The following is a 14,827-nucleotide window of genomic DNA, read 5'->3' on the forward strand; positions in this document are numbered from 1 at the left end:
AAGTTCTTTTGGTTTTAGCTATTCCACAGATCCACCACCTTGGAAGGTTCTGCTTTGGTATCTATTTGAAAGATGAGGAATCTGTGGGAATAAGTTTCCATTAAAACAATAAATTAGTTATTCTTCGGTGTTACTCTGTCTCTCTAGTGGATACTCTATTTGACCTCAAATTCCTCACCACCCTCCCTCTGTGTTGTTCTATGAAATAGTCCGATGTTTCCTTTCTTAAAAGGTCCTAATTTAGAGATATGCACCATGGTACCTTATGTTATTGTTGGGCTCTGCAACTATGACCACAGTCAAGAAAGAGGAAACACCCATCGCATCGGGGGCAAAACATGGCGGTGCTATCTCACCGTGACTTTCACATCGCATCGTCCTTCACATTGCATGCTACGGCGGCGCAATGTCATTAACATCGCAGGCAATTTCAACGCATGCAATGTTAATGACATATTGGCTAACTGCGACGGGATTCTAATGAAAGAGGCTTTTGAAAATGAACGTTTATTGTACAAATGACAGGGCTGATGAATTTCAACGCAAGCGATGTTTATTGTACAAATGAATTAAGGAGTCTTCTGGAAATTATGAGCGTTTATTGTACAAATGAATTAAGGAGTCTTTTGGGAATTATCGTAACGCGGCTGATTGTAATAAAAGAGGCTTTTGAAAATGAGCGTTTATTGTACAAATGACAGGGCTGATGTAAGGGGTTTGGAAAAGCTTCGCTGAGCTTTTGAAAATGAGCGTTTATTATACAAATGACAGGGCTGATGTAGAGAGCGTGTATTGCACCGTGACTTTCACATCGCATCGTCCTTCACATTGCTTGCTACGGCGGCGCAATGTCATTAACCTCGCATGCAATTTCAACGCATGCGATGTTAATGACATATTGGCTAACTGCGACGGGATTCTAATGAAAGAGGCTTTTAAAAATGAGCGTTTATTGTACAAATGACAGGGCTGATGAATTTCAACGCAAGCGATGTTTATTGTACAAATGAATTAAGGAGTCTTCTGGAAATTATGAGCGTTTATTGTACAAATGAATTAAGGAGTCTTTTGGGAATTATCGTAACGCAGCTGATTGTAATAAAAGAGGCTTTTGAAAATGAGCGTTTATTGTACAAATGACAGGGCTGATGTAAGGGGTTTGGAAAAGCTTCGCTGAGCTTTTGAAAATGAGCGTTTATTATACAAATGACAGGGCTGATGTAGAGAGCGTGTATTGCACCGTGACTTTCACATCGCATCGTCCTTCACGTCGCATGCTACGGCGGCGCAATGTCATTAACCTCGCATGCAATTTCAACGCATGCGATGTTAATGACATATTGGCTAACTGCGACGGGATTCTAATGAAAGAGGCTTTTGAAAATGAGCGTTTATTGTACAAATGACAGGGCTGATGAATTTCAACGCAAGCAATGTTTATTGTACAAATGAATTAAGGAGTCTTCTGGAAATTATGAGCGTTTATTGTACAAATGAATTAAGGAGTCTTGTGGAAATTATCGTAACGCGGCTGATTTTAATAAAAGAGGCTTTTGAAAATGAACGTTTATTGTACAAATGACAGGGCTGATGTAGGGGGCTTCGGAAAAGCTTTGCTGAGCTTTTGAAAATGAGCGTTTATTATACAAATGACAGGGCTGATGTAAGGGCCTTCGGGAAAGCTTCGCTGAACACGGCTGATTGTAATGAAAGAGGCTTTTGGAAATGAGCGTAACACCGTCTTCAGGAGTCTTGTGGAAGTTAGCGTAACACGGCTGATTGTCATAAAAGAGGCTTTTGGAAATGAGCGTACGTAACACGGCTAGGCTTTTGAAAATTAGCGTTTGACAGGGCTGGTGTAAGGGGCTTCGGAAAAGCTTCGCTGAACACGGCTGATTGTAATAAAAGAGGCTTTTATTGTACAAAAGCTTCGCTGAACACGGCTGATTGTAATAAAGAGGCTTTTATTGTACAAAAGCTTCGCTGAACACGGCCGATTGTGTATGGGTGATATGTGTGTGGTGGGTGGGTGGGTGGATGGATGAATGGATGGCAGGTATGGATGGGAGGTGGATGATGTTGTATCTCTCCTATGCCACCCCTCCCGTGCCCTGCGCTTGGTACCCTCCTCTCCCCTGCGCGTGAGCTTCCCCTGCGCTCCTCCCTCCCTGATTGGTTCCCTGACATTCTACTGTACCCTAGGTTGACCCCTCGTGATATCAACTGTGATAACAGTTCCACTGACCCACGCTTCACCTCGGTGTGGGGTTGTTCTTAATAAACCTGTTCTTAGACACTATTACTGTGCGATGACTTTTTTGTAACAGTGGCGACGAGCGGCACCACAACCTCACACCGTGGTACATCCTGAAGCTGATTTACGGGTGACTTAATTGAAACCTTGCAATCCATCATCAATCTGTATTCGGGTTAAATTCATCCTACCTGAACTGCTGTACGCATTTTGATTGAAGCATTGAAGAGGGAACAGGATCTGTGGTGGATTTTCCTGTCCTGTGCTGTGCCGGAGCTGTGCCGAGATTTGAGTGTCTCAGGACGTCCGGTGCCCTGCAGTCCAGATTAGTCTCTGAGGTTGAAAACCCTGTCCTGTGCTGTGCCGGAGCTGTGCCCAGGTTTGAATGTCTCAGAACGTCCGGTGTCCAGATCGTCTCTGATGTTGGAAAGGAAATGTCCGTGACGAGACAGTTGCAGCATTGCACGAAGGTACGGCCGCATGGCATTTCAGACTTTATCTCTTCACGTTTGTCGTCGGAAGTTGCCTGAAGTCGTCTTCACTCAGCGGAAGGCTTACTATTAGACTTCCTGTCAGCTGTAGTTACAACTGCTGTACGCATCGACTAAAAGAAATTCCTGTCAGCCGATTCGCGCCTCTAATCAGCCACATCTGCGCATGCTCGGCGACGCATGACGTCACTGGAACGCAGCGTTGGAGGCCATTTTAAGGAGGAAAAAAAAAAGTAATTGAAATAGATTGTGCTGTTCGGGTCTTAGGGTTCGAGCCTGACCAATGCTAAGTTTTGTGGACATTGTTAAAGGAGCTTAAAAAGGGGCCTATAATTTTACAAAAACGACCAGCTGGCAAATACATTTCCAAATAAAATTAACAATTATTGTATTGTGAAGGAAACGTTTTCAACACACATTTTCTAGAACAATTTCTTAAGGGTACATAAAGTGAATTCACAAGGACATTATTGACAATTTGAGCAACAGGGTTTCCCATTGCTATGTGTGCTATAAGTTCTTTAAATCTTTCGCAACCTCAAGCATTTCTACCCCTAAAAGGTGCACCATGCATGCCTTGGAAGGAATGGAAAGAATACTTTATTAATTATATAGAGACAGTGGAAGATGATGATTTCACTGCTGTAAAGAAGAAAAAAGTACTATTGTATTGTTTGGGTCCTGGTGGTGTTAAGACCTACAACAACATAGAGAAGAAAGTGAGAACGGGTGATGATGTATATCAGCATGCCTTGGATGACCTGGACGACCACTTCTCGCCTATCGTGTGTGTCGCTGTTGACCGGTACAAATTCTCAAGAAGAAAGCAAGGGAAAGAAGAGAGCATTGAAGATTACGTTGCAGCCCTGAACAACTTAGCCTTAACCTGCAGATTTGGAGCACTGTAAGAAGAGTTTGTGCGTGATCAAATAATTATGCACGCGAGCAACCCCAATATCCAGGACAAACTTTGGGTTAATGGAGAGGCTTCTTTGAAGGAAGTTGTTGCTCTTGTCAAAAAAGCTGAACTTACAGGCAGATGCGCAAAAGCAGTTTTGGATGAACCAGTGGAAGTTAAAGCTGTAAGATCCTCTAATGCTAGCAAACTAAAACACAAAGGTAATAAAAGAGAAGTGAGACATGAATACCACAAAAGAAGTGAACCAAGCAAATCAAAGCAAAGCAATGAAAGACGTGCTTATACCAGAGACAATGATTTTGCTGAACTTAAATGTTATCGTTGTGGGTCTCCAACCCATTTAGCCGATTCAAAAAAGTGTCCAGCCATACATCAAAAATGCTTGTCATGTGGAATGACTGGGCACATCGCCAAAGCATGCAATAGGAAAATGTATAAACAAAGCAGACAGGTCCGACAAATTCAAGAAGAGAGTGACTCCACAGACGAGGATTCTGAATATTCTGACTCCGACAGCGTCAGTTATGTCTTCTCAATCGAATATGACGTGTTGGAACTCACGCCAAATAAGAAGAAAAAACCCATGTGTGATGTAAAATTGGGTGGTGTGACAGTCAATCTGATGGCAGACTGGGTCTCCCTTCACGATCATCAACGAAAATGTGTGGAAGCAATTCACGGATAAAATTGGTTCAACTCTTGAAAAATCAAAAGTCATAGCTAGAAGCTACACGGGAAACAACATAGAATTCTCAAACCATTGATCAAGATACTGTCTGCCTCTGGTCTGCAAAATGCTTCCCCAAGACTGAGCAAGATGTCAATCAAGCTGTTGGATTACAACTACACGGCGGAATATTGGCCAGGAGTGAAAAATAAAATTGCAGACTTCCTCAGCAGACTGCCCCTGCCTCACACTGAAAGCATGGCCACACATGAAGATGAGGAGAAAGTGGCTCTGCTCTTCAACACTGACCTGGATGGAATATCTGCGGAAGAATGGAGTCAACACATGTCGCGCGACTCAACGTTGCAAGAAGTATGCAAATTCGTCAACTCTGCATGGCCTGATCAGCGAAACCTACATGACAATATCAAAGCATACTGGGAAACAAGAAATGAACTCAGTTGGGAAAACGGTGTGTTGTACAGAATTGGTAAAGCTATAGCCCCAGTCACACTCAGAGACAAAATTCTAAGATTGTGCCACATAGGCCACCTTGGCATCACCAAGACTAAGCAGAGAGTCAGGTCAAGTTATTGGTGGTCGGGTATCGACAAACAAATTGAGGTCCAGGTCAGGAACTGTGTTGAATGCTCTGACTCAGACAAAACCCTTAAAACGTCAAAAGTCAGTCTTTCTCCAATTCAACCCCCTCTAATGGCATGGGAGAAATTGGGCTTAGACATCGTGGGGCCCATCGAAGGACATGACGGCGAAATCAAGTACATCCTGGTGGCGATAGACCATTTCTCCAAGTGGCCTGAAATAAAAATCGTTGATGAAATTGACAGCTCAAAATTCATTAGTTTCTTGGACAAACTGTTTCTGAGTGAAGGTTTCCCTAAATCTGTACTCACAGATAATGGTCCGCAATTCTGTTCAGAGGCATTCAAGTAGTTTCTAGCAAGGAACTGTATCACTCATCACACCACTTCAAATTACCACCCTGAAGGTAATGGTCTCACTGAACGTTTCAACCGTGTCTTGAAGGGACACATACAACTGTCTAGAAACGCAAACCAAAACTGGGAAGAAGAAATTTACAAACTCATCTGGGCATTCAGGATATCTCCATGTGCTAGCACAAGCACAGCACCATTTGTCCTCATGAGAAGCAGACAGCCTTTAAGCATTGACCTGGGGTGGATGTCCAAATCTAAGCAAATTGAATGGTCACCTGAAAACATCAGGAATAACATTATCAAAGCTCAGAAATACTACAAGGAATGGTATGATTCGAAACACAGTGCCAAGGAACATGCGTTTAAGGTTGGCGACCTGGTGAAAGTTTGTTTGGAAAAAAAAGTAAAGAAAGGAGAAAGCAGATTCACTGCCCCTTTTTACATTGATGAACTGTTTAACAATGCGGCAAGACTCAGTGATGGGAAAGTATGGCACATGAGCAGACTGGCAAAATATCATCCTGGGTGCAAGGATCACAACCAACAGCAACATGTCACGGTTAGCAAGGATCTTTGGGTGGATGTTGATAAGCCTTGTATTGACGTGGGCAATATGTCTAGGAATGCCATCACATGCGATTTCCAACCTGACACTGACTCTGATGATGGCCAATCGGTCTGTTGGTGTCAATCCTAGCACTTCGACATTCAATCGGAGTTGTCACGATGACCCACATTCTGACTCTGAAGTTGCGTCTGGTGGTCACAGGTTCAGTGGTAGGTTTGGCAGAACTAGCCATGATTCCCATTCTGACACTGAATGTGCACCCAACTCACTGTTAGTCTCTGGACGGTTTGGTAGAATCATCCGTAAGCCAAAACGTTTGGATGACTTTGTCTGTGACTAACCTTCTTCAGTTTATTTACTTCCTTGTTAATGTTTACCACTCCCCGTGGTACAGTTGTCAAAACTCTCAAGAGAGGAAGATGTGTTGTATCTCTCCTATGCCACCCCTCCCGTGCCCTGCGCTTGGTGCCCTCCTCTCCCCTGCGCGTGAGCTTCCCCTGCGCTCCTCCCTCCCTGATTGGTTCCCTGACATTCTACTGTACCCTAGGTTGACCCCTCGTGATATCAACTGTGATAACAGTTCCACTGACCCACGCTTCACCTCGGTGTGGGGTTGTTCTTAATAAACCTGTTCTTAGACACTACTACTGTGCGATGACTATTTTGTAACAGATGACACGGCTGATTGTAATAAAAGAGCCTAGCGAAAATGCAGCTAAATGACCGTAACAAGATTCTACAATCTAAATGCTGACTGTCTGCTTCATAAACGAGGTGAAGTGCTGACTGTCACATGCCATTAAAAAAACATTTTAAAAAAACTCAGTCTGTCACATTTCACATTCCATTACAAAAAGGCAGCGGATATGTAGTTATTTTTTAATATAGATGCATGATTGATGCATGTATGAGTGCTGGGTGGCTGACTGTGTGTGTGTGTGTGTGTGTGTGTGTGGTGAGTGGGTGGCTGGCTGGATGAATGAATGGATGGCGGATGCATGGATGGATGTATGGGTGGATGGATGCATGAATGAATAATGGATGGATTGGATGGATGGATGACTACTCAGAGGGCAGAAGGGCACGAAATACGAGGGCAACTGAGGGCACAAGAGCACGGAAAAAAATGGAAACACAGCGCAGAAGGCCACAAAAAAAGAGTACAACTGAGCGCAGAAGGGCACGAAGAAAGAGAGCATCAGAGGGCAGAAGGGCACGAAATACGAGGGCAACAGAGGTCACAAGAGCACGGATAACGAGGGAAACACAGCGCAGAAGGCCAAAAACAAAGAGTTCAACAGTCGACACTTAGCGATTGAAAAGAATGTCCACAGGGTCACGACACAGGCACAAATGGCTGCATACACGATGGCCAATACCATATATAACCCCCACCCCCACCAACCCATTGGCTGAAAAGATTAATCAATTGTGCCCTCAAACATCGCGTTGTCATGTCGCACGATGTAAAATTGCCGCTGTGAAACGCAATCCAATTAAATGGGCGTATTTACGGCGCAACTACGTGCGATAAGAAAACATCCGGTGCGGCTGCCTTTACGATGTAATGACCGCGATGAGAACTGCCGCGATTGCATTGTTAACGATGGATTGTCATACAACCCAAGAAAGAGGCATGCAATAGCCTGACAAACGACTACATGAACAGAATAAAATGGGCAGATTAAAGTTTTATGAGTAGTGGAATGGGACTCATTTTCCAAATAGTGGTGCTTGAAACTACATATCACAGAACTAAATGCAATACTTTGTATTTTTTGCATCCAAACATAGCAGGTAAGGTGTGCAAAGAATTTGAGAAGTATTCGATACTGGTGCTGGCCTGTAGAAATATGTAGTATAATAACATTTGCAATAATATAGCGGTTTGCAGTCTTTTGGGCAAGTGTGACGCTTTAGGCCCTATTTGTGGCTGACACTGACCCAAATCAATGATTATTTCCTCTTTTTATGCGCCTGGAATGATAAAATGCTTTAATTTGGCATGGTTAGCACTTACTAATCAAAATGCTAAAATACATATACAAACTGGCTGCATTACACACAAGGCCCTCCACGCCCAATCCCCCAATTACCTGAACAGCAAACTGGTAAAAGCAGGAAAATCAAGAACTCTGAGAAGCACCAACTCACTTCTTCTCATCGCCCCGAAATTGAAAAGGAAAGCGACAGAATGCCGATACTTCTCTGGTAATGTTACCAGGATATGGGACACACTCCCTACGGACCTCAGATGCAACCACTCCTTCCCTGCTTCAAAAAGGACCTGAAACTCCTGCTCCTCAACCAATACTTCTCTGACCAAGCCAACCAACCTAGACATCAATAGACTAATGGACTCCCCTCTCAGGCTGACTTTCAATGATGGGGGTTATCGGACTGTCCTAACCACCAGCGTTTTTCTCTCATTCACTGTATACTTAAGTGTGAAGTCTTTGCTTATATATTTATACATCCTCATGTCCTGTGATGTAGTGCTACTCTTTCTTTTCCTTTGTGTTTTTAAAGCGCTCTGATACACACGGGTCTAGCTAGCGCTATATAAAACTTTATAAACAAATAAATAATGGAAAGGGCATTGTCATTTTTCTGGTTCGGCGTCGGTGGCATTGAGCTGACCCTGCGCTTAACATTCTGTTTGAAAAACAAACATTTCAGGTGAGCAGATTTAGTGTTGGTGATGCTGTAGATGAATATTGGAAACTGCCCAAGATTCCCCTTTTCTCTTTTGCATCTTCAGTATGTATTCTAATAAAGCCAGAATCCAAGCGTGCATAGAAACGAGGAAAATGTAGCCGTTGATGTGATCAAATTCCAATCTAAAATTTAGTTTTGGTAAATTGTGCACCAGGTGCAATACACTTTGTAAACTCTGCTAAAATGCTTAATCAAAGGTTGTAAGGACATTAGTTGTGTGGTGCATGATTGACTGTGGCAGGAGTTGCAGCACAAGCCTACTTCCCCTTTTCATTAGTAATGGGGAAGTCCTACCGTCAAAATTTGGATTGTGAATTATTTATGTCTGATTAGATGCTAGTGCTGGCAATTAAAAAAATATATAGTGAATAAAATCGCATAAGCCTATCCTGTAGCAGCATCATATGATTAGATATATCTTTGTAGCATGAACTATATCTAACCATTCGTTATTTCCCTTGTAGGACAACCACAGCTGACATCGGATGTTGGAATCATAATCTGTGATGTTGGTGATCCTGCTTCCCTTGCTGAAATGTGCAAACAAACATCACTTGTTCTGGATTGTGTGGGCCCAGTAAGTATCGCAGCCTATTCTGAATAAAGCAGGCAACAATTGCTTCATTTACCGGTTTTGCTGAGAGCATGGCACAAATCGTAGCTGTAATTGTTGACTGATTTTAAATGATGAAGGTTTTCTTTGACTAAAATCTCAGTTTGAATTTATGTTATTGTTGCGGAGATTCAAATTACCATTAGAAGTATCAAGTAAAACTGTTTCAGAAAATAAAAACTCTTTAATCCCCTTCGACTTGATTCTAAACAATCTAAAGTTATATTTGCAAGGTCGTATGCAAATGTCGCTCTTGAGATAAAGCTAGTTTATTCATAATTACTGAAACAAACCATAATACAATCTGATGGTCAGTATGTATTCCTTGTAAATCCTGGTTCGGTCAGTAACTGGAGATACATGATGCATGGGAATTTGAAGCTGTTCAGGAAAACTAGCATCTTCAGGTATTTTACTTTGCACATTTCACCTGGTAAAAGCAGTTCATATTTATCTGAAAGGGCATTCATTAAATTGAGGGAAAACATGCAGAAATTGGTGCCTAAACACATATTTCCATGGTTATCCTGCATTTTTCAGGGTCAAACTGGATGCTGTATGGCTACTCCTTCTTAATCCTTCACCAACCGGATCAATGATTTTGGATGCTGTACTACTGTTGAGCATTAACAATAATGGGGTAACCCAGTAACCCTCAGAACCTGGGTAGGTATGCTAGCGGAAAACAATGGTTCTGTTGGGAATCACGTGTAATAGATCAAGCATACTCAATATGATTTATGACATTACATTAATCATTGAATGTAGTATAGTACAACACACGACACAACTTAGTTCAGAGGAAAACTTCCTTTTTGAGTTGTTTTTTACTTTTTAGACATATAACCAAATAACTGGATGTCCTAAATGTACAAATACAATACAGCATGTGGTAGGTGATGCAGTTAGTGACTGGTCGTGATCAGTGACAAAGTGCTGTACATAGGTGACATGAATAACATATATTTACAAGTGAGCACAATATTTTACAACTGTGTCCAACATAGGATGCATAACAACCAACAGGATATAATAATTCCTTATTCTAGTTGGGGAGTTGCGTGGACAAATTGAACAAACAACGTTCACGTTTCGACCCTAATAGTTAGTGCAGATTAATAATCATCTGTGGCGGGTCTTCATCAGGACAGGGGAGGGTGAGACAGCCTGTGAATTAAAGATTGGAATCAGAATTGTGTGTGTGTATGTTACGTTTTATGTAAAGAATGGTGGGGGAAGTTCCTGAATGCTCACCTATTGATTCAGGTGGGGTGGCACAATGATTCGGGGCTTCTTTCTGTTCCAAGGTGTCAGCCGACACCGACACTCACAGCACAGGATATTTCTAAAACCAATGCAGAGAGAGCGTGGTGCTTACTAATGATATTAGATAAGCGTGGATACAAAATATACCAGAGCACGACATGGCATGCAAATTGTAGAGGCGCTTGAGCACCTAGGGTGAACATACCTTTCTGTTCTAGTGTTGCTTTCTTCACCAGCCGGTGGAATAATTAATGAAGTAGGGAGCCGCCTTAGCGATCACCCAAGCTGTGGAGGCAAGGAAGGCGGTGTTTTAGCCACAAGAATTGTAGCCAAGGTATACATAATGAGTGATACAAAAAAACTCAAAAAGGAAGTTTTCCTCTGAACTAAGTTGTGTTGTGTGTGTTACTATACTACATTTAATGATTAATGTAATGTCATAAATCATATTGAGTACGCTTGATCTATTACATGTGATTCCCAACAGAACCATTGTTTTCCGCTAGTACTACTGTTGAGGTTTTCCCACACAACTTGTAGCGAAACACCGAAGTTCATCAGCAGCCCTTCAAATAATGCATCCAAAAGCAACTAAAAACAAATCGCAACGTTTAGTACTGTACAATAGGGCGACCTAGATAGATCTTCTACATTCACTTGTTATTGTCTTTGTAATTTACTTTTCCTCAGTTGATTCTCACTCTGAAGTATGATCTTTTAAACAAATGTAGAACTCTGTATACATTTATTTAAATTCTCTTGAGGTTACTGCACAGTAGACAAACATGTTTTAGTATACTGTACCTCACCTGTTGTGAGTAATAGGACAGGAACCTAGAAAAAGTAACCATCTTGAATATCTGGACATGTTGTTTGGGATTAATCTACCAGCATACAAGATAATTTTAATCTGTTTAGTTGGAAAGGATACCCGTAGGCCGATGACCTCAGTCTGAATTTTTAAGAGCCTTGAGCCCAAACCACCTCCTCCTGTAGAACACATTCTTATGCAAACCATACAGCCGCGTCTTCCCCATTAAAATTAGTTAGAGCCCCAATGAGTTTCTTGGGAGATACTGCTTGCTCCCTATATGCTTATAAGTAGTTTGTGGACATGGAGTCCATTATGTTATTCAAAGGGTCTGGATCTGTGTAGTGCTTAGCTTTAGACACAACGAGCAACAACAACTCTGCTCAGCTTCAAACACTCAGAGTGGCAGCCATACATACAGTGTCATCGACATTGAGGAGCCTGCAATAAATCCATCACCAGGAGTCAGAGCGGTTTGTCCCCGTGCCATCTGTTACACTATGTGTCTAAGGACTGGGATGCTAAAGAATGCTACTACTGGAAGCTGAAGCATTTGTGCAAGTGTGTGAACTAATGTGGAAGCAGCCCATGCCAAGCAGAACAAGGGCCAAAATGGGAGTGGAGACATAAAAGGACCTAACTGGCTGTTGGGGGAGTGGGATGTGGGAAATGCGCATGAGTGCATATTTATGTGCGTGTGTGTGTGTGTGTGTGCTTGCATGTGTGTGTGAGAGAAAGAATGAGAATATATGATGAGAGAATATGCAAATATATGAGAGCATGTGTATGAGAAGAAGAATAAGAATAAGAATGTTCTTCCTTGTTCACAATGCTTGGCATCAGATCAATAGCATTATATGGTGACCCCAGAGAATATAGCCATCATCTCTAAGACAATGCTCAGCAGCAGTGGAATAGTAGTGGCAGTCGCTTACAGAGTATAATGATGTCAGAGATTGTGGGCATTATTGGTGTTAAATTGTTCCGAGATTACTTACTTGTGGCCATTGAGGAAATGTTGTAGGAATCTGTGTCATTATTGTGGCCATCTTTGGCATAATGATATAATGATAGACACCCTTGCCATGATGGTTGACTTCCTTGAAATATTGTAGCAATCCCTGTCATAGCTTTAGCCATCCTTGATATATTGTTGGCATCTGTGGCATTGTGGTGCCCAGAAATAGCAGTCTTGTAGTCCTGGCTCTCTTTTGGCCATTTTAGAAATATTTTGTGCATTATTGACTTTATGTTAGTCATCCCTGGCACATGATGCTCATGCCAGTACCTCTACATTTGATAGAGTGCTGATATTTTCATTACCCATAAGCTGATGTTGGTAGACAACAAGTGCAATCTCAAAATCCATTTAAAGCTCATAGTTAAGTGATATTTCATACTAAGTTTATGAGATAGATCATTTGTTACCAGAATGGATTTGCTGTTATGACTGCTACTCAAATGTGGTAGCATTTCTCATTGCCAAAGCTTTTTATGACATTATGGGGATTACACCGCCTAGAAAAGGGTGGAAAGCCCTTTATTGAAGCCCTTTCTACCCCAGCCATCATCACAGTGTGGAATCTCGCAATTTATGTATTTGTTTTTTTATTTGGCTCTCCCAATTAAATGGTAACAAATATCTAAATGGAGTAACAGATAGTGTCATGCATTAGAGTAGAAGAGAAAAATGAATGCTAGGAAGCAGGTTGAACATTAGAGGAAATGTATGTTTGGGAGAGTGTTAATATTTAAAGCAAATTGTGGAAAGTGAAAGGGCTAGAACATTTCAGAAATGGTGAAGAAAATAACTATATAGAGAAGCTGCATCACATTTTCAAATGAGACGCAGAAAACAAACTACTGGCACTTATACCTTGTTTCTCCCAGCTTGTTATATAAACCCATCATTTATTTCCCTTCTCTTAACTGCCCTATACAAATATTTGTATATATAGGGGGGAAATTTGAAATATCTTGTATAGTAGCCATGACAATGAAGTGTGCTTCATTTTCTTTATATTGTTCAACCATTTTAGAGAGGCAGTGAAAGTTCAAGATTTCCCGTTCAGCAGCACAGGGTCTCGGGGCTGCGGAGCTCTGCGCCTGCCAGATCCAAGCGAAAGTTGACTCCAGTTTGTGTTTTCACCGCAACCGCGATCTGGCATTCGTGGACGAAGAAGACGCCTCACGGCTCCCGATCCCGCTATTGGCATTGTTCCGGCTCCGCTCCAGCTTCGGCCCCCACTTTCATTAGCGGTTGGGGCGGTAGGCTGTGGCCTGAATACGGTGGGCAGCGGTGTGCTACGGCCCTAACAGCCAGATTCATCAAGCGAAATGCACTCGCAAAAGAGCCAGATTCTGAGAATCTGGCCCTTTGCGAGTGCAATTTTTGCATTTGGGATTCATCATCCCAAATGCAAAAATCGCTAATAAAGAATTCGCAAATTTGCGAGGATTAGCATTTAAGGAATCTCTATTAGAGATTCCTTAAATTCTATTCATGAAACATTTAAAAATTACGAATTCGCAATTTAGGACAGCTATTTACCACGAAGTCAAACCTCGTGGTAAATAGCGAAAACTTATAAAAATGCATTTAAATGCTTTTTTCTAAGTTGCATGTTACACACACACATGTACTTTGGACATGTGTGTGCCCAACATCAGTCTACATTTTCATTTCAGGGGTGCTACAGGGTGTCCTTTGGACACCCCTGGCACCCTTGAAATCGCATCCTTATTTGCGATTAGCAAATTGCTAATCGCAAATAAGGAATAACTCCCCATTCATTCCTATGGGCCTTGAATGGGGAGTTATTCCTTATTTGCGATTAGCAATTTGCTAATCGCAAATAAGGAAGCTGTAGGAATCACAATTTATTTTGCGATTCCTACATGAATCCCGTTTTGCAAGTCCTTAATAGCGATTCCTTAATAATCTCTATTAAGGACTCGCAAAACGGGACAATGATGAATCTGGCTGTAACTCCCTTGTGGCCTGGGAGGTGCGGTAGCAGTCAGACTACCCTTTTTCTTCTCCCTTCGCTCTTGCCCCTTCACCTTCTGATCCCAGTTGTAGCTGCAGGCGGAGCTACGGAGCTGTGAGCAGGGCGGTGGTGGAGGTGAGGCGAGGAGCAGATGAGCTGCTCGGACCTGGAGTTAAGTTGAGACCCGGCCGGGGATTGGAGGCGAGAGACTGCGGACACGCAGACATGCAGAGAAGCAGCGGATTTAAGACATCCAGGGGATAACAGTGAAGCAGTAAGTCGCAGCCAGAAAGCACAGGAGCCTGGGTGAGGGTGAGTCTGGATGAACTGCAGTGCCCCTCCCTTCGCTCTGCCCACCCCCCCCCTCCCTCCCCCCCGGGCTCCACTCTATTTCTCTTGTGCCTAAAAACCGAACAAACTTGTAAATTTTCAAGCCCCAAATAAACTCTAATTTCAAAACCTCAACCAGTCTCGAACCGCTGCCGTTCTTCCTTCACTACTCACGTATTCACCTGAGTTGTCTCCCTGCCGGAAACAAAATCGCCATTTGACAATATACGACCTTCCACAG

The 14,827-nt window shown here is 42.4% G+C and overlaps 1 protein-coding gene across 1 annotated transcript in view; it reads left to right on the plus strand.

Annotated features, from left to right (window-relative positions):
- Positions 1–14,827, plus strand: part of SCCPDH (saccharopine dehydrogenase (putative)) — a 340,744-nt gene that overhangs the window by 43,087 nt on the left and 282,830 nt on the right. Inside the window, exon 2 of the mRNA XM_086927202.1 lies at positions 9,041–9,153. Coding sequence (XP_086783328.1) covers positions 9,041–9,153 — 113 coding nt within the window. The remainder of the gene's footprint in view (positions 1–9,040; positions 9,154–14,827) is intronic.

This window comes from Lissotriton vulgaris, chromosome 6 (genome assembly GCF_964263255.1).
Source record: "Lissotriton vulgaris chromosome 6, aLisVul1.2, whole genome shotgun sequence".
In the NCBI taxonomy this organism is placed as follows: Eukaryota; Metazoa; Chordata; class Amphibia; order Caudata; family Salamandridae; genus Lissotriton; species Lissotriton vulgaris.